The 21,917-nt window shown below is 38.0% G+C and overlaps 1 protein-coding gene across 2 annotated transcripts in view; it reads right to left on the bottom strand.

Annotated features, from left to right (window-relative positions):
- Positions 1–4,918: 4,918 nt before the first annotated feature.
- VIRMA (vir like m6A methyltransferase associated) overlaps positions 4,919–21,917 on the bottom strand; it is a 57,145-nt gene continuing 40,146 nt past the window's right edge. For both annotated transcript variants that reach the window (XM_080646581.1, XM_080646580.1), the window contains 9 exons: positions 20,302–20,519; positions 17,242–17,374; positions 13,739–13,891; positions 12,877–13,037; positions 12,158–12,254; positions 9,940–10,106; positions 8,686–9,017; positions 6,937–7,080; positions 4,919–6,348 (listed from right to left, as the gene is read on the bottom strand). In XM_080646581.1, coding sequence (XP_080502707.1) covers positions 6,194–6,348; positions 6,937–7,080; positions 8,686–9,017; positions 9,940–10,106; positions 12,158–12,254; positions 12,877–13,037; positions 13,739–13,891; positions 17,242–17,374; positions 20,302–20,519 — 1,560 coding nt within the window. In that variant the 3' untranslated portion in view covers positions 4,919–6,193. The remainder of the gene's footprint in view (positions 6,349–6,936; positions 7,081–8,685; positions 9,018–9,939; positions 10,107–12,157; positions 12,255–12,876; positions 13,038–13,738; positions 13,892–17,241; positions 17,375–20,301; positions 20,520–21,917) is intronic.

Here is a 21,917-nt window from a genome sequence, read left to right on the forward strand (position 1 = left end):
ATTCAGCAGTACTAACCTGAAAAATACCAAAGACAACAATCTTCCATAAATCTGATGAGATTCAGTCTTTCTGCTTCGGTTTCTGTGGTGAGTGGGGACATTCCCATGGTGCTGGATAGCCTTTACACAGTTTGAGGGGTCAGCAGTGGAGAGCCTTCTCTACCGTTTCTTATTCAAGGGCAAAACAGATCTCTAGTAACACAATCTGAGAGCAAGTTAATGGTTTAATTAAATTTAAAATTGGTTTGTAACTATGTTTACTTGAGAAGCAGTATTTACCAATACCAGTGGTCAATACAGCTTCTGTCTAAATAAGTCATGCCAAAATAACCTCACTAGCCTCATCCCCTTCTACAATGGGCCAACAGAATATTACATGTCCTTGGATACATAATTGACAACTGCAACATGATGAATTAAAACACACAAATGTTAGGCCCTTAATGGTCAAATGAAATAGAATAGAAAGTTTACGTGAAAAACTCAAGGCTGTTAGATGACAATAGCTCAACTGAAATAACAAGATAATGATGAGCCTACTTAAAGTAATAAATTATCGATGTCATTAATAAAAATGATGTCCACATCATGAAATTAGGTTTTATTTTCTGCCTTTAGTCAGACCCCCCTGTAAGACTCTGAAAATTCTGACCAAACCGTTTTAAAAAGAACACTAAAAAAATACAGTAGCTAGAAACTTTGGGCAAACTACTTAAACTCTCTGGATATCAATTCCCTCATTTGTAAAATAAAGAGAAGGGACTAGATCAGTGGTCGGCAAACTCATTAGTCAACAGAGCCAAATATCAACAGTACGATTGAAATTTCTTTTGAGAGCCGAAAACCGACTTCTGCGCATGGGCCACGAAGTTTCAATCACACTGTACGTGCGCGCCCACACGTGGTATTTTGTGCAAGAGCCACACTCAAGGGGCCAAAGAGCCGCATGTGGCTCGCGAGCCGCAGTTTGCAGACCACTGGACTAGATGGTAAAATTTTTTTCACCACCACCTTAAACCCTAAAACCCTTCCAGACCTAATACGTGATTTCTAATCTGGCCAGCGCACAAGTGAGAAGCAGCACAGAGTGGTGGTGGTTCAGAAAACGGGCTCTAAATTGGCTTGAATTCTAGCTCTGCCATTTACATCCATCAGTCATCTAACTTATTAATGCATTTAAAAGTAAACTGCAGGCAACAGTATATTTCCCCCTAAATATTGCAGCTTCCTTGTACCTCTTAAATTAGAACTATCTGAGCCCTTTGCCCAGGCCCTAGAAATAATGCCCACTTGGCCGTAGCTGGTTTGGCTCAGTGGGTAGAGCGTGGGCCTGAGGACTGAAAGGTCCCAGGTTCCATTCCAGTCAAGGGCACATGCCTGGGTTGCTGGGCTCCATCCCCAGTAGGGGGGGGCATGCAGGAGGCAGCCGATCAATGATTCTCATCATTGATGTTTCTCTCTCTCTCTCTCCCTCTCCCTTCCTCTTTGAAATCAATAAAAATATATTAAAAAATAAAATAAATAATGCCCACTTGGCAGCCCTACTGGGATGCTCCAAGTTCTGAGATGATGCAAACACCCTATCAGGGGTCCTCCAACTACGGCCCGCGGGCCACATGTGGCCTGCCGAGGACATTTATCCGGCCCGCCGGGTGCCACTGCCTGTCCTGCTTAGCAGCCGACTGGTCCCCGGCCCACAGTGCGCATAGGAATTTGTTCATAGTTGTTTTTTTTTAAACTATAGTCCGGCCCTCCAACGGTCTGAGGGACAGTGAACTGGCCCCGTTTAAAAAGTTTGAGGATCCCTGCACCTGCTTCTATCCTCCCAGGTCAATGGCAAGTCCTGGCTGACAGCTGCAACACATCAGAAAGCCCGCACTTTGGGGCAATGTAGAGATAATGAAGAACACAGCTTTGAAGGGAACCGTGTAATGTCATCACTAACAACACAGCTTTAAAGGTAAATACCTGGACTGACTCTTCCTAGTGTGTGATCTTGTACAGTGTGCTTAACCTCTGTGTCTCCATTTCTTCAACTATAAAAGGGGGTACAATAGCCGGAACCGGTTTGGCTCAGTGGATAGAGCGTTGGCCTGCGGACTGAAAGGTCCCGGGTTCGATTCCGGTCAAGGGCACGTAACTTGGTTGCGGGCACATCCCCAGTAGGAGGTGTGCAGGAGGCAGCTGATCGATGTTTCTCTCTCATCGATGTTTCTAACTCTCTATCCCTCTCCTTTCCTCTCTGTAAAAAATCAATAAATTTTTTTTTTTTAAAAAAGGGGGGTACAATAATCATGATGACAGTGCTGTGGATTAAATGAAAGACTTCAAGCACTTAGAACAAAGCTTACACATAGTAAGCACCCAAGGTTATCTGTAATACTACCATGTCTAATTATTACTGGATGTTTAATACACAAGGTCCTATGATGACGGTCCCATGAGGTGGGACAGTGAAGGATGTAGCTCGACCCAGGGGATCATGACCGAAATCTGTGGATTTGTGTGGGCTTTGAAGGTGGGAGGGGTGCCATCATCCGACCTCCGGGAGCAAGGAGGTAAAGGAACCACCAAGAACCAGCCGCGGACCGCCTCTGCTGCTGCTGCTGCGCTGCGCGGCTTCACATGCTCTTTTGACTTCAAGGCCCCACTACACCGGCCGACAAAACCCTCCGCTAATTCATCGGCACCGTGAGGAGACGTAGGCCAGCCCTGGGGGAAAGGCAGGCCACGGGCAGAGCCAGCGCACCGCAGAGCGGGCGCGGAGGCGTCACAGCCCAGAGTTCCCTCTCCCGGGGGCTCCGCCAAAAACGCACCCCCACCGCCGCCCCCTGCCCCTCGCCCCCCAGGACCCGCGGCCAGGGGCCCCCCACACCTCAGATCGCCCCCGGGACCCGCAGGAGGCGGCCCCGCCAGCTTCGCCGCCGACCTTCCCTTCTCCCTCGGGGGCCTGCTCTGGCGCCTCTCCTCGCTGAGTTCCACACGAGCCTGCCGGCTGTCGCCTGGCGGTTCCCTTGGGAAGCCACAGGCTAGGACCCGAAAGAAGCGGGGTCCTCCGCGGGAGGAGCCGGGGTAGACCGCTCTCCGCTCACCGCCGAGAGCTCAAAGATCCCGCTTCCGCGCAGCCAATGGCGGAAGAGCCCGCCGCGCGTGCGCACTACCTGCTTGGCGGCGCCTGGTCCAGCCCGGCTCGGATTGGCCGACCTTCCCGCACGTGTCCCTTCGCGTTTCTCTGTAAGGGCTTCCAAGTTTCCTAGAGGTTTGCGGTTCAGTTCAGAAAGGGATTTATGCCCTAGGCCCAGCCGGTGTGCTCAGTGGCTAGAGCATCGGCCTGCGGAGCGAAGAGTCCTGGGTTACATTCGGTCAGAAAGGATTGGCACGAATTATTGAAAGTGATGAAAAGCCAAGGAGCTACAACCCAGATAACTCTATCCAGCAAGTCTAACATTCAGAATCGAAGGACAGATAAGAGCTTCCCAGACAAGAAGGGGCTAAAGAAGCTCACCACCACCAAACCATTATTTAAAAAAAAAAATTAAAACAAACATTAAAGGGTCTTTTTTAAGGAGAAAAAGATAAAAAACATGAATAGCCTGGCTGGTGTGGCTCAGTTGGTTGGAGCGTTGTCCCATATACAGAAAGGTTAAGGGTCGGGGCACATATGGAAGGCAACCAATATTCTCTCACATGGATGCCTCTCTCTCCCCCCCCTCTCTAAAATCAATAAGCATATCCTTCAGTGAGGATTTTTTAAAAACATGAATAAAAATGGCTATACATATTTATCAACAAGTACTTTAAATGCAAATGGTTAAATTTTCCAATGAAAAGACAATGTCTGAAGAGATAACAAAGCAAGACCATTACATATGCTATGTACAGGAGACCCACTTCAGATCAAAAGACACAGACTGAAAGTAAAGAGATGGATGCCGAAACCGGTTTGGCTCAGTGGATAGAGCATCGGCCTGCGGACTGAGGGGTCCCAGGTTCGATTCCGGTCAAGGGCACGTACCTTGGTTGCGGGCACATCCCCAGTAGGAGGTGTGCAGGAGGCAGCTGATCAATGCTTCTCTCTCATCGATGTTTCTAGCTCTCTATCCCTCTCCCTTCCTCTCTGTAAAAAATCAATAAAATATATTTTGAAAGTAAAGAGATGGAAAAAGATATTTTATGAAAATGGAAATTTAAAAAGCTGGGATAGCAATACTTATACCAGACAAAATAGACTTTAAAACAAAAGCTATAACGAGACAAAGGACCCAGCGATTCCACTTCTGGGTATTTATTTTAAAAAACACACCCTCGCCGGTTTGGCTCAGTGGATGGAGCATTGGCCTGCGGAAGGGTCCCGGCGAGGGTGTGTTTACACAACACTGATATTTCTCAAAGATTATATTTAACTTAAAGCTAAAAAAACAAATCAAGAAATGTACCTATAGTGCTTGCTTTGGCAGTACACATACTAAAATTGGAACAATACAGGGATTAGCATGGCCCCTGCACAAGGATGACACACAAATTCATGAAGCATTCCATAAAAAAATGTACATATATATATAGCCGTATTTTATTATTTAACAAATGTAATTACTTAAACAATTATTACATGTATTTGGTCAGGTATTAGGGACAAACTTTGAATTCTCTCTAATGTGAATAATATATCTTTAGAGATGAGCTTATTAGGTTTGAGAATTTAAAGGGGTTTAGTTATCCTGGATTTTTTGAGGCCATTAGGGATATGAGATTTCCTTTACTTATCATTTAAACATCAGAATCTTCAGAGCTGAGCTTTTATTCAAGGCGTTATAACAAACATTGTATTTACTCACAAATAGTTCAGCAAAACAGAAAGATAAAGGAATGAAATGAGACTCATACACACTGCTTTGTTAAGTCTTTATTTTTATTTATTGATTGATTTGAAAGAGAGGGAGAGAGAAGAAACATTGATGAGAAACATCCATTGGCTGCAGCTTCCTCCTGCACGTCCTGCACGCCCTCCACCCCCTCACCGTGCCCCCCCCCCAACTACCCGGGATCGAGCTTGCAACTTGGGGATGTGCCCCTACCAGGAATCGTACAGGTGACCTCTTGATTCATGGGTCCACACTCAACCACTGAGCCACTCCGCCCGGGCAAGAAGTCTCTATTTTATGTCAGTTATATAGGCTCAGTGTTATCTCTTGGGAAAAATATGGCTATTTTCCGTTATAAACTTTATTTCTGTATATAAAGTCCAGATTTTATTAGATGTTTTGGATTCCCAAAATATGTATTAGGACACACCTCATTTTAGGCTTTAGATAACTGTAATAAAATAGCAAATGTAGGTGTAAGTATAAAGCTGAAACACAAAGTACATACACATTTCTAAAGTACAGAAGAACGTTGTGTTTCTTTTGTTACAGACAAAAAGGTTCCCCAAACTATGCATCAGGGTACCCTAGTAAACTAGCACAAGGGTCAGTGTTTATTTTAAATTTTTGAGGGGAACACAGCTATTGGACATAACACAAACTACTGGTCTGAGGTAGTTTATATTCTCAATATTGGGTGGCTTTATGTTTCTTCCCATGACAGTGTACCTTTTAAAAACTGCGTTTTCAGCAGATGTGATCAAAAGTACTGTGCAAAAAGCATAGTGGAACAGGAAGTGATAGTAGCAGTGTCGATCCATGCTGATTCCAAGGTGTGAAAAGCTGTATGGTGTCCACAGTTACTAGTGCTTACAATATAAATTCTTACTAAGTTGTTTGGACCTGACTGCTTAATAAATGGAAGTACTATGCAATTCTTTTGTCCTAGCTGTGCCAAAAAAAAATAAAAATAAAAAATACTGAAACGCTAAAGGGCACCATGAGCTGAGAAAATATTAGGAACATCTGTGGTATAGGCAAGGATACACTAAGACAAAAGTAATTTCATCATTCATTTTTCTACCTAAGAAATTTCTAGTCTTATATAAGAAGGAGAAAAAAATATATAAAAACATACATACAAAGTTTGGATTTTTATTGAAATCTTGTGTTATGTATCAAACAAAATCTGTTTTCTTCAGATAAAAATATTTTTTCAGCGTTTCCAGATAACTGCTAAAAGGTAAGTTGGTCCTTCAATGTCTTATTTTATTATTTTTTGTTGTGTCAGGAAATGTTCATATACACTTAGGATGTTCCCAAAATAACTTTTACCGTGTAAAGGACCGCACATGACGACCTCTACCGCTGCCTCCACTGACAAACTTTCCTCTTGAGCCTCCACTGCCGCTGTTTGCACTCGCCCAGGAAGGCCCCAGGCCGCCGCGGCCTCGGGAAGCCCGGTCACGAGGACTTGGGCGGTAGCCTATAAAAGAAAGAACACAGTACAGCTGCAGCATCCTTTCCTCTCCCCTTATATGAAGACTCATCTATAACACTGAGCTCCAACCGAGACAGAAATTACTCTTGGCTCCTTTAAAATCCACGTACAGTTCTATGAATGTGTTAAAGACCAGTGTGAACTGTCCTCTTTAAATAGTTTCATATGAGAACATCTCAAGTAAAGCTGTTAAGGGTTATATGCTTACTAGTATACACACAATATAGTACAGTAACTAAAAACAGAAGACACCATATGAAGATATGTCTGTTCTTAAAATACTTTGATCAAAAATGTACCTAAGGGTTGGTTTTTATCATTAAAATATAAAAACAGAGCACATCGCCATGAAACTGCTCCGACTATACACAAAGGTCAGAATCCACAATTTTGGTTATTTCTATAGAAAATATATATTGGATACTCATTCAGATATAAAATTAAATTGACTTTAGAATTACACATTTATATTCTAAAATATTCTCTCCCAGAATCAGAGTACATTACACTTAACAATTTGAAAATGAGGATTCACTTCCTCTCTCAGCAATATCAAGTAGGAAGAATGTTTACCTGTAGAACTGAGTGGTCGTAAAGGTGGAAGAGGGCCCCTATTAAAATTGCTCTGGCCTCCGCGACTTTCATTGTAAGTTCCTCGAGGAGTATTCTGAGCGCTCCAACTGGAGCCTCTTGTTCCCTCCCGACGACTGTAGTTTCCTAAAGGCAACACAATCAAAATCTTTTTTCACAACTTCAGTTGGATTAAGAAAGACCGGACAGGTTTTCCTTAACCTTCAAAAGGAATGGAAGATAAACTGAAATTTTGGTAAATAAATTTACTGTAGCGTGGCAGCATCATACGTGGTGAGGAGCAGAAGCTGTGGAGCCAGACTGCCAGGCTCACATACTGGTTTTACTACTTACACTTACGTGTCCTGACAGTTTTCTCTCCTGTAAAGTGGTGTATTAACGAAACCTACCTCATGGGGTTGATGTGAGAGTATTTTATGTCAAGTGCTAATAACCATCCCTAACATAGCTATGTGTTTGCTATTAATGTAAACTCCTATTCTCTTTCACTCCTACCCTCCACACCAGCAGAAAAACATGTCATCAATCTACCGGTGAAGCATAATATCTATGAATAAACTCAGTTTCTAAAATCTTGAAACAACTTAAAACAGATTAAATATTACATTAGGAATCAAGTACACAAGAGATTCAATGGTGAATATACAGAAAAATCTTTGGGAAATTGTTGATAAGTACAGCTATAAAAATAATGTATAAGTATTGTTCAGAAAGGATAAACATAATTCTTAATGTAAAAACGAAAATAATTAGCCCAGACTTAATTAAACTCATCACTAAATGTGCTTAGATTAAGCAAAGGTTAATTTAAAAGCGAATGTTTCCCTATCCAATAAAATGCTCTGCAAATAGTACCACTGAAAATAGTCAAGAGGCAGCTTAATTTTAGTAACAGAAAAATACTTTATCTGAATCACTACCATCTCAATCTTTTCTATTTAATATTCTAATATTCCACTATTCTAACCCAGCAATTTTCAACTTTTTTCATCTGATGACACACATAAACTAATTACTAAAATTCTGCAGCACACCAAAAAATAGGTATAATTTTCATTTATTCACACTTGACAACTATTATGTTGGCTGTTGTCATTTTTTTATTTGACTATTTAAGGGAAGAGGTCAGTGCCCCCGACTAAATAGTCAAGTAGTGCATGTTTTAAAAACTCTTGTAGCACACTGGTTGAAAATCGCTGTTCTAACCCATTAGAAAATATATATAACCTTGGCTGGTGGTGATCAGTGGTTAGAGTGTTAGCCTGCGACTGAAGGGTCACAGGTTTGATTTCCAGTCAAGGGCAAGTACCTAGGTTGCAGGTTCAATCCCCAGTCCTAGTCCGGGCACATACAGAAAGCAATCAATCAATTTGTGTATTTCACATCGATGTTTCTCTCTCTCTCTCTCTCTCTCTCTGTCCCTCTTTCCACTCTCTCTAAAAATCTATGGAAAGCCCTGGCCGGTTTGGCTCAGTGGATGGAGCATCGGCCTACAGACTGAAGGGTCCCGGGTCGATTCTGGTCAAGGGCATGTACCTTGGTTGCGGGCACATCCCCAGTAGGGGGTGTGCAGGAGGCACCTGATTGATGTTTCTCTCTCATCAATGTTTCTAACTCTCTATCCCTCTCCCTTCCTCTCTGTAAAAAAAAAAAAATCTATGGAAAAATATCCTCAGGTGAGGATTAACAAAACAACAAAAAAAGAGAAAGAAAACAAATATAAGTAGTTACCTTTAGAAGCAGGCGGTGTAAAAAACCTATTTTGACTGTGAAAAGCTCCCCGTCCTCCTCGATTGCCTGAAAATCCACCACGAGAAGAAATCTTCTGTGATACTTTGAGTGGCCGTTTTGGTGGGGGTATTCCATCTTGCGGGACCACTTCTTTACTTTCAGCTGCAACAAAGTCATCCACATGCATAGATGGTGGCCTGCTTGTGTTCTGTTTCCTCTGACGAAAAATATCATGGGGTCGTATACCCTGTCCAAATCCTCCCCTGCCCCTTCCTCTTGGTGGTGGCACAACATGAGCTCGTTTGGCAGGTTCAATGTACTCGGATTTTCCACTATTAAAACAAAAATACTCCATGAAAACATTTTTTAAAAATATATACTTCCAATGAAAATATAAATCAATCTTTACAATATGAAAACTACATTTCAATTATTTCTTATTCCAATTGTGGTTAGTTTGCGAATATTTCCATTACAGGCAAACCTTGCTTTAATATGCTTTACTGTACTGAACTTCACAGATATTGCATTTTTTACAAGTTGAAGGCAAGATCCTACATCAGTAAAAAGATTGACTCACCAAAGGTTCAGATGATAGTATCATTTAGCAATCAAGTATTTTTTAATTAAGGTATGTACATTGGTTTTTAGACACAATGATATTGCACACTTAATAGATTACAGTATAGGGTAAACATAACATTTACATGCACCAAGAAACAAAAAATTTCATGTAACTCACTTTATTATGATATTTACTTTATTGTAGTAGTCTGGAACCAAACCTACATGTCTCCCAAGATATAACTGTACTTTCCATGGAAATACAACAAAACTAGCTAAGAATGGCACTCACATTTTATTGGTATAACTAACAATTATCCTAATAAAGAGCAAATATGCTAATTGACCCTCACACTGTCACAAAGATGGCGGTGACCACAGCCAATAAGGAGGGAATATGCTAACTGACTGTCCCGCCCTCAAAGATGGCAGCACCCAGTCCCCTCAGCGCCCCCTGACTGGCTGCCTCCTGCACACCCCCTATTGGGGGTCAAGCCCGCAACCCGGGCATGTGCCCTTGACTAGAAATTGAACTGGCAATCTCCTGGTGCACAAACAACCCCCAACTAACTGAGCCACACTGGCCAACGCTTCCTTTATCCTTTAATAGCCATGTGTCAAGCTTAAAATACATAAAAATAAATAAACATATATGCCCACAATCAAAATCTTCAGTAGAATAAATGTTACCTTGAAGTTATAAAGGTCTCATGCTTGTGCTTCCCAAGTTTGAATCCTTTAGTGGTCTTGGTTCTCCCTGGAGATGATGGTTCTGACAAAAATGAGCGCTCTAATTCTGAGTGCAAGTCAAAGTCACTACAGCATTTTTCAGAGAGTTCAATTAAGTCCACTTTTACCTGCAGTCATAAAAATTAAATAAAATGAAATATACACCTTAAATGTAACTATTAATGTAACACTTAACTATGGAAATTCTTATTTCCTATAAATTATATGACTAATTAATTATAGGCCTACCTCTTTCCCTTATCTTTTCAAAAAGCAACATCACTGGTAGTTAAAAAAAAAAAAAAATCTTAGGGAATTCAATTGTGGGTTTTTCTTGGTAGGGAATGGGTTTGACATTCTTCCTCACAAAAGTGTTATTAATCTAAGAGACCTATGCTGCCTGACAAAAAAAACTCAGGATTTCTCTATATAAATTAACAATGTAGTATCTCCAGAACTTTTCCAAAAGAATATGAAAATAACATATTCTACAAGCCTTATATAGTTAACCTATCTGCTATAAAAGGATTCTGTGCATCAGGTCTCAAAGTTCTATGCATTTAATGAGGTTCCAACCTAAGTTTACTTTCAGAGAAATGAAAATTACATTTACTTAGGTTTTATTCAAATTTATCAAACCTAAAAGACTTAAAATTTCCCTAAGCCATGTAAGGTCACAGTCATTAATGCAACACAGCTGTGATTCAAAGTGAAGTTTATAAAAAGAACAATTTGTAACACAAATGTTTTATGTGATGCCAATATGGCAGTGGCTAACCACATATGCCTATTTAATTTTAAATTAATTAAAATTAAAATTAAATGCAGTTTCTTAATCACATTAACATTTCATTACTCACCAGTCACATAAGGCTGGTGGCTACTTTACTGGACAGGATATAGAATATTTCTGCCACTACATAAAGTTCTATTGGACAGCACAGTTCTTCTAAAGAATCAGTGACCAATTTCCAATGAAAAAAGAAATTAATTCTTTTTTTAAAAAATATGTTTTTATTGGTTTCAGAGAGGAAGGGAGAGATATAGATAGAAACATCAATGATAAGAAAGAATTATTGATTGGCTGCCTATTACACAAACCTGCAACTCGGGCATATGCCCCGACATGGAATCAGACAGTGACCTCCTGGTTCATACGTCGACACTCAACCACTGACCCACACCACCGGGCAAGAAATTAATTCTTTAATGAGATTTAAACTGAATTGTATGTGACCTTTTAAATAAGGAAAAAGAATCCTCAATACATTAAATACACTTTAAATGTGAATCATTTAAAAAATGTATTGTACATGATGAGTAATAGCATTTTTTAGAACAGAAAATATCAAATACATATATTCCTTTGATCAAGAAAAAAAATAATATATGGTACTGTAAGGTGTAGCTGAAATCATCCTCCCTCATATATCTCTGAGAAGCACAAAACAGACTACATTGAATTTTCAGTCTTAGTGTAACTATACTATTTCCTACTCAGCATTATATTTAAGGATGCCAATTTGCATTAGTACTACATTATTCTAACAAATACATTCCTTACATTTCCTCAAATTAAGAGCAGATAACACAACACCATTCCGCTCCTTAAACACAAACACAGGAATAATTATTAATTTGGGGGGATAATTTATTCTCTACTTTAAAAATATAAGAAAACAAATTACTTCAGTGTACTTATGCAAAAATGTGATTTTCCCCTAAAATGTCTCATTCTTGCCCTAGCTGGTGTGGCTCAGTGGATAGAGCGTCAGCCTGGGAACTGAAGGGTCCCTGGTTCCATTGAGGTCAAGGGCACAAGCCTGGATTGCGGGCTCAATCCCCAGTAGGGGGCGTGCAAGAGGCAACCGATCTATGATTCTCTCTCATCATTGATATTTCTATCTCTCTCTCCCTCTCCGTTCCTCTCTGAAATCAATAAAAATATATTTTTAAAAAATAAAATAAAATGTCTCATTCCCATTTATACAGATCACGAACCAGAAAGAAGCAAAACAAGTAGCATAAAAACTGAGTCTTGGACACTATTAAGTGGGCGACTGACATAAAAAGTGTGCAGTACTGGTCCCCAAATGAACTTGTAACAGCTATATTAGAGCTAACAATACACAAAGAAACAACTACTTTTTTTTCTAAATATTTAGTAATAAAATTATACCAAATCCAGGTCTGCATCAATATCTTCAGCCTGAAATGGAGTAAACCACATAGATTTCAATTGATCATCCATGACATCAGCTAGTACATATGCAGTCCTAGAACAGAAAAAGAATTTGGTAAAAAGAAGAAATCCAAAATAAAAATGTTAACATCTTCTAATTAGAGTAAAATCTATGGAAAGTACAATTTAAAATGTCACCCTGTAAAAGTATTAAAAATTAGCACTTAAAAAATTAATTCAAAAAGTAATCTAAAAATTAAGTATCCTTAAAAATCAGTAACTTGGAAACTAACCCTGTAGTGACAAATTTTGACCTTTCAGTAAAATAAAACAGTACTGGATTCACTTACAAAAAGACAAGTTTATTAAACTGTACCAATGTGTACAAAAAATGTCCATACTTAATTTTTCTAAATTCAGAGAATAATTCCATTACAATGAATAGTCATTATGCTCTGAAAGTACAGTGCTCCAAAGATCAAGAGGCACTGCATATCAGGGATAAGTAAACTATGACCCCCATTCTACTGGTATAGCCTACAAGTTAGAAATGGTTTGTAAGTAAAGAAGAACATGTAAAAGAGGCTTAATGTGGCCTGCAAAGCCTAGAATTTTACTATCTGCCCCGTTACAGAAAAACAGCAAGCTTGCCATTTATAGACCTCCAGCCATTAATACACTGTATCTACTCAACCACAAAATATTGCTTGTTTTACCTATTGTTAAACAGATTCTGGAGAGATTCTGGAGCTGAAAGTACTGGTTCTACGTCTTGGTCACCGAGAGGTAAAGGATCACCTGATGACTCAAGCATCTGCTTAAGTCCAACTACATTGTCCAACAACGAATCCAGATTGTCATCATCTTTTGAATGTTCCTAAATACAAACAAAAACAAAATAAGAAGATGCAGGTAAAACTAGAACATTTATGCCCCAAATCTATTAACTCTTTAGTAGAAAAGTATATTATTTCATTACTTAAAAATTTGGAGCACCATCAGGGAGTTATCACCTTAACATTAAACATATTAAAATAAAACAAACACCAAAAACACTTATTTTATTTCTAAAGAATGGCAGCAGGGGCACCTGCACTCAACCAATAAACAATTCAAAAAGTACTGCCTTCATATAGTCCTTAAGATTCTTCACAATATGAAGGACTTCACTCCAAATTATTAACTCAGGGTTATTTCAAATGCTATAAATACCCAACTGAGGATTCACTGTTTCTTACTGTTATTAATCCTCACCCAAGGGTATTTTTTCCATTGATCTTTAGAGAGAGGAGAAGGAAGGAGAAACATCGATGTGGGACACATCGATTGGTTGCTTCCCGCATGCATCCCGACCAGGGGATCAAACCTGCAACCGAGGTACATGCCCTTGACCAGAATTGAACCTGCGACCCTTCTGTCCATGGGCTGACACTCTAACCAGAAGCAAAATTGGCTAGGGCAGGATTCACTATTTTTAAAAAGTCACTAGAAAAACTTGTGCTAGTCAAATGGAAAAGAAAATATGACTTGGGAATGCACTGTTTTTATTTTATTTCTGTTTTTATCTTTATTTTTTACCAAAACAAGTTTCTCTAGTTCAAGGAACAAATTTTCTGGACTTTCTTCTTTGCTTTGTAGAAGTTGTTTTAACTCTGCAGCGTTAATACTCATCGTCCGTGATGGATGAGCTCCCTCTCCTTCCATGAGACCACTATCATCTCCACAACATCCCTGTAAATGTCACACACAAATCAAATTTGAGAACAACGAAATTTGCAAAGGTGCTTCCAAACTTACTCAGATATTTAAGTCATTTTTCTGCAATCTTTCCCTTAATGTTTTGGTTTTATATCAGTACAAATGGCAAGAAGGATTTAGTCACTTTAAAATTGAAGTAAGTTTTCTTTGAGTAAGATTCACATAATAAATAGGTAAACACATGCACTCAATATACTGGCACTAAGATTTCTCAACAAAAATATCCAATGGAAAATACACTGGTACATGCAGAACACATAATATTCAGAATATGGGGAAAAATAACATGGTCATCTCAATAGAGACGGAAAAGCATTTAACAAAATCCAACACCTTTCATGATAAAAACACTCAATAAAAACTACAAAAGGAAGGAAATGTCTCAACCTCATAAAAGGCATGTATGAGTAACTATAGCTAACATTGTATTTAATGGTCAGAAATTGAATGCCTTCTCCTTAAGATTAAGAACAAGATAAAAACATCAATTCTTGTCACTTGCATTCAACGTGTACTGGAGGTTCTTGTGAGAATAACGAGGCAAGGAAGAAATTAAAAAGGTATCCAGATTGGAAAGGAAGAAGGCAGACTACCTCTATATATGACATGATCTTATATATATAAAATCCTAAGGAAACAACTACAAAAAACTAATAAAAAACTTCAGCAAGGTGTTGGACACAACATCAATGTACAAAATTCAATTGTATTTCTAAACATAAAGAACAATTCAGAGATGAAATTAAGAAACAATTCCATTTATAATAGCTTTAAAAAAATTCCTAATTTAGAAGCATAAGACTTATATTTTGAAAACAATACAACATGGTAGAAAGAAATTTAAAACAACCCAAATAAATGTACAGCCATCCCATTTTCCTGGACATGAAGATTTAATGGCAATGCTCCCAAAACTGATCTACAAATTCAATACAATGCCCTAGTGGCTGCCAGGGTTAGGGGCAAAAGAGAACGGGGAGTTTCCGTTAATGGGTTCAAATGTTCTTTGGTGGGTTATGAAATCATTCTAAAATTAGATAGTGATGATGGTCGCACAATTCTATGAATAAACTAAAAATTACTGAATCATCATTTTAAAAGGGTGAATTTTATGGGGTGTGAATTTCATCTCAATAAAAATGTTACAAAAAAGGAGGAGCACGAAGGAAAATTTTAAGGTAGAAGTGGTGAAATCAAAAGAAGAAATCCTATATAATAAAAGCGTAATATGCAAATCGACCAAACGGTGGAACGACCAGTCACTATGACGTGCACTGACCACCAGGGGGCAGACGCTCAATACAGCAGCAAGGGGTCCCCGACTGTGAGAGAGCGCAGGCCAGGCTGAGGGACCCTCCCTTCCCCCAGTGCACAAATCTCCTGCACCAGGCCTCTAGTAAAGTATAAAAGATTTGTTTATAAACTAATGAAGAATGAGCAGCTGAAAATGATGAACAGAAGAGGGAAAACTCGCTACTATTTCATGAGTTCTATCTTGAATGTCAGGAAAGATCAATGGTATAAAAACATAAAACAAGTTTATGGGGGAAGATAATGAATTTTATTTTTGATATTCAGAAATTCTATACATTAGCTAAGAGCAAGGACAGGAGAGGAAAAGAGAGGAGAGAAAAGGAATCAGAATATTAGAAGGGAGATCTATGCCATAGATAGAAATGAGGTAATGTAGGGGAACATTTTTCCTGATTAAAGAAGAAAAACAAGAGATTAAAAAGAATAAGGAAACAATCTAAGAGGGAGTGAAATGATTTAGAAATTAAACAAAATGGCCTTAATCTTTTTAACCAAGGAGGTAAGAAAAAAAAGGCATTGATAAGGAATAACTAAAAAGCATGACTCAGCAGTACTTGAGGGCTCAGATTCTGGATTTCATGAATAAACACTGGTTGGTGGTTTTTATTAGGAACTGTTTAACTGATCATATGTGTAAGAAAATCTACCATATGTGTAAGAAAACAAAATCTACCATATTGTTTTATTCACAATGTCACTTATGATCTGATGAAAATAATAAGTAGGAAATCTCTTTAGGGTAACCACAGTTCTACTGTTAAATATGCCAATCTTCTAAAATCAAAGCATCTGGTAAACTTAATCACTTTAATAAACTATAGTAAGACAAAACAAACAATAATTTAGCAGTGAAATTGGCACAATCACTACAAATAGAATAGGCAGTCAAGAAAGGCTATTGAAGTAAATATTTTCAATATAAAATATATGCATAACAGAAATTCACTAAACAGTAAACTTAATTTTTTCCTATGAAAATCTTCTATATTATATTTATTTTGGTAACACTGTACTAAACAGTCTCCTACAACTCTTCCAAAATAGAAATCTTAAATATGAGTAAAATTTCTTAAATCAGTGTTGACAGAATACTAACCCATGGGATATTAACAACTGTGCACGTACACACACACACACACACACACAGAGAGAAGTATTTTGCAAGCAATACATTTGGACAATATTGGATTAGATTGCAGTAAAGCAAGTTTCTATTTATCCAGAACTTCTTAAAGCTTATAATATACTAATGTACACAGTTAAGTTTCATCAATGGAGACGTTTCCAAACTTGTTTGACCAGAAGCACTTCCTAAAGGTAGGCCTATTAATGGCTTCTGGAAATGTGTCCACAATATATAGCATGATTTTGTAAAATACTAATAAGAGAAACTCTTATTAAGATTTTAGAACTAAATAATCTTTAATCCATATCTAATATGAATCCAAAATAGTCTAGTATAATAAACTTTACATTCACCCCCAAAATCACAGCAGCCAAAACATAATCAGTAAATGCTCATTTAAATGACAGTAAATAAATAATTAAAGACTGATAAAACTTGACTATTCTGAGTGACCCTAGCAAAGCAACTCAATGTAAAAAATACAGTGTGGATAGTGTTTTTCTCTTTTTAAGTTGCAAAATCAGAGAGTATTCATAAATTAATGTCTAATAAATTAGAATTTAATAAAGACTACTCAAACATCTATAATTTTTAATAAATAATCTGATTTCAGATTTTTATTTATTAATAAATAAATAATTTATTTTTAATAAATAAATAAATAATTTATTTCTTTTTAATAAATTAATTTTGATAAATTTATTTAATAAATAAATTTAATAAATTTTTCTGTGTCCTCCCTGGGGGAGGACACAGAAAAAAAACAAGATTCTAAATTCCAAATTCCAAAAACACATTACAAGATTTTTTTGAAACGAAGTGATTGTTTAACCTATGATAAACTTTAAGAATACAAATACATATGACATACATATATACATACCACTGTGTCAGAGTTAAGAATCTGTCTCATAAATTCCAAAAATGAAGACGCAAGTTCACCTGTGTCCTTACTAAAGGTGCTGACCACTCGTTTCAGTAAACTATGCAGAGCATTACTGTTTTTCCTTAAAGAACTGTGAATTTTAAGAGAGAGGAAAAGTCTTAAAATTTGAACATATAAATCTGGTATGAGAAATGAACTATCTCAGTTCAGACAGAATGAAACTTAGTCCACCATTTTAAAAATAGCAAAAAATACTTGGGTGTGTCTGTATATACAAACCGTGTAACAAAGCTTTATTTATAGTTGACATTTCCTTTTAAAGATAAGCTTTAAGCTCTTAAGAAAATTTTAGTTAATAATATGTCAAGGTTAGTTTCTTAGTTTTGATATTCAATGAACACATGGAAATATGTGATATAAATGATAGAGAGTTCAAGACTGCAGTTCTGAAAATACTCAACGAGATGCAAGAAAATAAAGACAGGCAATAATTCAATGCACTCAGAAAACAAAATAATGAACAAAATGAGAACTTTATCAAAGATATTGAAACTTTTTAAAAAGCATGGCTCAGCCCTAACTGGTTTGGCTCAGTGGATAGAGCGTCAGCCTGCGGACTGAAGGGTCCTAGGTTCGATTCCGGTCAAAGGCATGTACCTTGGTTGCGGGCACATCCCCAGTACGGGGTGTGCAGGAGGCAGCTGATTGATGTTTCCCTCTCATCGATGTTTCTAACTCTCTATCCCTCTCTGTAAAAAATCAATAAAATATATTCTTTAAAAAAAAAAAAAAAAAAAAAAAAGCATGGCTCAGTGGCTGAGCATCAACCTGTAAACCAGAAGGTCATGGTTTGGTGGTTTGGTACCTATTTAGGGCACATGCCTGGACTGAGGGTTCGATCCCCAGTGTGGGGCATGCAGGAGGCAGCTGATCAATGATTCTACAGAGTTATGATAATCAAAACCGCATGGTATTGGCAGAAACACAGACACACAGATCAATGGAACAGAACTGAGAGCCCAGATATAAAATCACACGAATATGGCAGATAATTTTCAACAAAGGAGCCAGAAACACACAATGGAGAAAAGAAAGCCTCTTTAGTAAATAGTGCTGGGCCCAGTCAGAGTGCTCAGTGGTTGACTGTCGACCTATGAACCAGGAGGTCACGTTTTGATTCCAGATCAGGGCACATGCCCAGGTTGTGGGGCTCATCCCCCAGTAGGGGGCATGCAGGAGGCAGCTAGCCAATCAATTATTCTCTCTCATCATTGATGTTTCTATTTCTATCTCTCCCTCTCCTTTCCTCTCTGAAATCAATAAAAAAGATATATAAAAAAATAAATGGTGCTAGGAAAACTGGAAAGCCACATGCAAAAGAATGAAACTAGATTACAGTTTATCCCCATGTACAAAAATTAATTCAAAATGGATCAAAGACCTACATATAAGATCTGAAACAATAAATTACATAGAAGAAAGCATAGGTGCTAAACTTATGAACCTTGGTCGTAGAGAACATTTTATGGACTTAATCCCAAAGGATTTTCTCTCATCATTGATGTTTCTCTCTCTCTCTCCCCCTCCCCTTCCTCTTTGAAATCAATTAAAAAATATCTATCTAAAAACATCACATATAGCCCAGCCAGCATGGCTCATTGACCTATGAACCAGGAAGTCATGGTTCGATTCCCGGTCAAGGCATATACCTGGGTTGTGGGCTTGATTCCCAGTGTGGGGCATGCAGGAGGCAGCTGATTGATGATTCTCTCTCATCACTGATGTTTCTCTCCCCCTCTCCCTTCCTTTCTGAAATCAATACAAAAATACATTTTTTAAAAAATCACATACAATATGGTGGCAGAAGTATGCAAAGGGTTATTTATGAAAGCACCTAACCCAGCCAATTGTAATGGAGGGATTAAGGAAAGATTTTTGGCTTTCTTGGAAGTGTAGTGTATAAGGTGAGTTTTAAAGGATATAAAATGAACTAGAGGCCCGGAGCACGACATTTGTGCACTGGAGGTGGCGGGGCCCCCTCAGCCCGGCCTGCACCCTCTCGCAGTCCGGGAGCCCTCGGGGGATGTCCTCCTGAGGGAGCGGACCTAAGCCATCAGTCGAACATCCTTAGTGATGCCATGGATCAGCCCGGCTTCTGGCTGAGCGGTGCTCCCCAGGTTGAGCGTCTGCCCCCTGGTGGTCAGTGCGCGTCATAGCGACCGGTCCTTCCACCATTCGGTCAATTTGCGTATTACCCTTCTATTATATAGGAGAATATCCAGGCAACAGGAAAAAGGACATTTAAGAAGTAAAATTTAAAGACTTTGGTGAGAGACTGGGAAATGGGGAAGGTAGGAGAAAAATTTGAGTGTTCAGAATGTGCCACCAACTAAGAAAGAGCATACAGTAGAACAGATAGGTTTTTTTCAGGACAAAGAAGTGGACAAGGGTAGAAGCCAGCATCAAACACAGTACCTGGAACTTAACTTTTCAACCAATGTTACAAGAATTAATGAGAAGCACAAATATATGTTTCCTCCTTCTTTCTTTCTCATAACCCTACATCCTACAAATTCCCAAGAAAATCTAGCCAGCATGAAGAAAAAGAAGAAGGTATGGACAGAGCAGAAATTATGTCTGAGAGACTGAGCAGCATGAGGTTTGTATTATTTCAAATTAATTTAATCTCAGCCATTCCCCTAGAAAATAAAAACCATAGAATCAGCACTTTTAGGGTCCATAATACCACACTATCATCACCTTTGAAGGACTAGGGTGAATATATCAACAAATAAGTATCTTAAAGCATGAATTAACATCCCTGGAACAGTAAGATTTCCTTAAAAACTCTAAGATGTCCACATTAATTTGTCTGTCTATTCAATTCACATTTTTAATCCTGTAGATTTTATTAGCACACGCTACTGCTGACCAATCTTCTCCATAAATATAGAGAAAGAAATCACATCTTCTAATAGCTATGAATTAATTAATATGGGGGGGGTGTTAACAGTGAAAACTTAAGCCAAGAGTATATTAAATTAGATAAAGCATTACCTTTTTAAATGAAATAGTCCATAATCATGCTCTGCAAGAAACATCATTGTTCTGACACATGTCAATAAACAGTTGTAACTGCTCTCAGAGTTGGCTAGCATAGCCAGCAGACAGTCACAAATTGAGGCCATCAATTCTTTGTTTGGCAAAGAATTGGAGAGCTGCTCTAGTTCAGAAATCGAACCTTCAGAAGAGTTTGGCAAAATAAGTGCAATGTCCTGTAAGGGAAGTGGGGAAAAGAAAAAAATAATTTAAAAAAATTATCGTATCATTTTTACTTCAGAAATTCATAGCATTTAATACTTAGTAATTATCTCATCAAAATATTGTTACGGTCCCATCCTATACACTGATTCAAACACATTAAAAACAAAGGAGTCAACCCTAGCCAGTTTGGCTCAGTGGATAGAACGATGGCCTGCGGACTGAAAGGTCCCGGGTTCGATTCCGGTCAAGGGCACATGCCTGGGTTGCAGGCTCGATCCCCAGTCGGGGGCGTGCAGGAGGCAGCCGATCAATGATTCTCTCTCATCATTGATGTTTCTGTATCTCTCTCTCCCTCTCCGTTCCTCTCTAAAATCAATAAAAATAAAAAACATAAAAATAAAAAACAAAGGAGTCATTTTGCCCTCCTATAAAAGTTAATACAAGTATACATAACTAAAGAAAAAAATACCTTATTTTACAATATTTTTACTTTAAAATTTTTTCCTTCTGTATTGCACTAAGTGCAGTTTGTATCCACAACTTGTAAACTGAAGTACTTTTGGCATTAAAATATTTTTAATATATTTTTATTGATGGAGCAAATAAACATCCAACCACATCTTCCAAATATTTTCCTCTAGTTTTTTATACGTTTAAAATACAATTTTTTCAATATTAAGCAAATTTAGCTAACAATAATTAAAAACTCCCACTACTCTTTCTATAGAAGTAGATTTTACCAGAACATTTTTAGGTATGTCTCACAGCCTTTAATAACTTCAACATACTGCAAACCAGTATCCTACTTAGGTTAAAACTGTAAAACAAAGCTAGAACGAGAAGGGAAATATAACAATTGAGGCCAAGAATGTCTATGTGCTCAAAGCAGCTAGGATGCTATAGTACTCTTAAGCATAATCATAAAAGCTAACATGGATTATACAACAAACACTAGTAAAATGGACATTTTGAGGTATGAGAACTTAAAATATCCTCTCTACCAGGTCCCAAACTATTTTCACCAGGTACCCTTTTTGTGAAAACAAGTCACACAAAAATTGTTCCTTCTTGACTAGAGTGTTAAAATGTAAACAAACGAAATTTTTGTTTGCTAGAAAAAGATAATTTTCTAACACTGAAAAATATTCTGTCTGAAAAATAAATCACATCTAATGATTAGACAGCAGGAGCATTTTGCCAAGCTAGAATGTGATTAGACACAGAAATCTGCAAAGATTTCAATCACAATAGGCTTTCAAAGTTAAAACAATTCTCATTAAATCATGAAACGAAAAGTCAATAACATAGACAGCTGGGAGAAATACTAATTTATTTTTTTTTTATTAAATTTATTGGGGTGACAATGGTCAACATGAACATATAGGTTTGAGGGGTTTTTTTTTTTAGAC

This window comes from Plecotus auritus (genome assembly GCF_963455305.1).
Source record: "Plecotus auritus genome assembly, chromosome: 11".
Lineage (NCBI taxonomy): Eukaryota > Metazoa > Chordata > Mammalia > Chiroptera > Vespertilionidae > Plecotus > Plecotus auritus.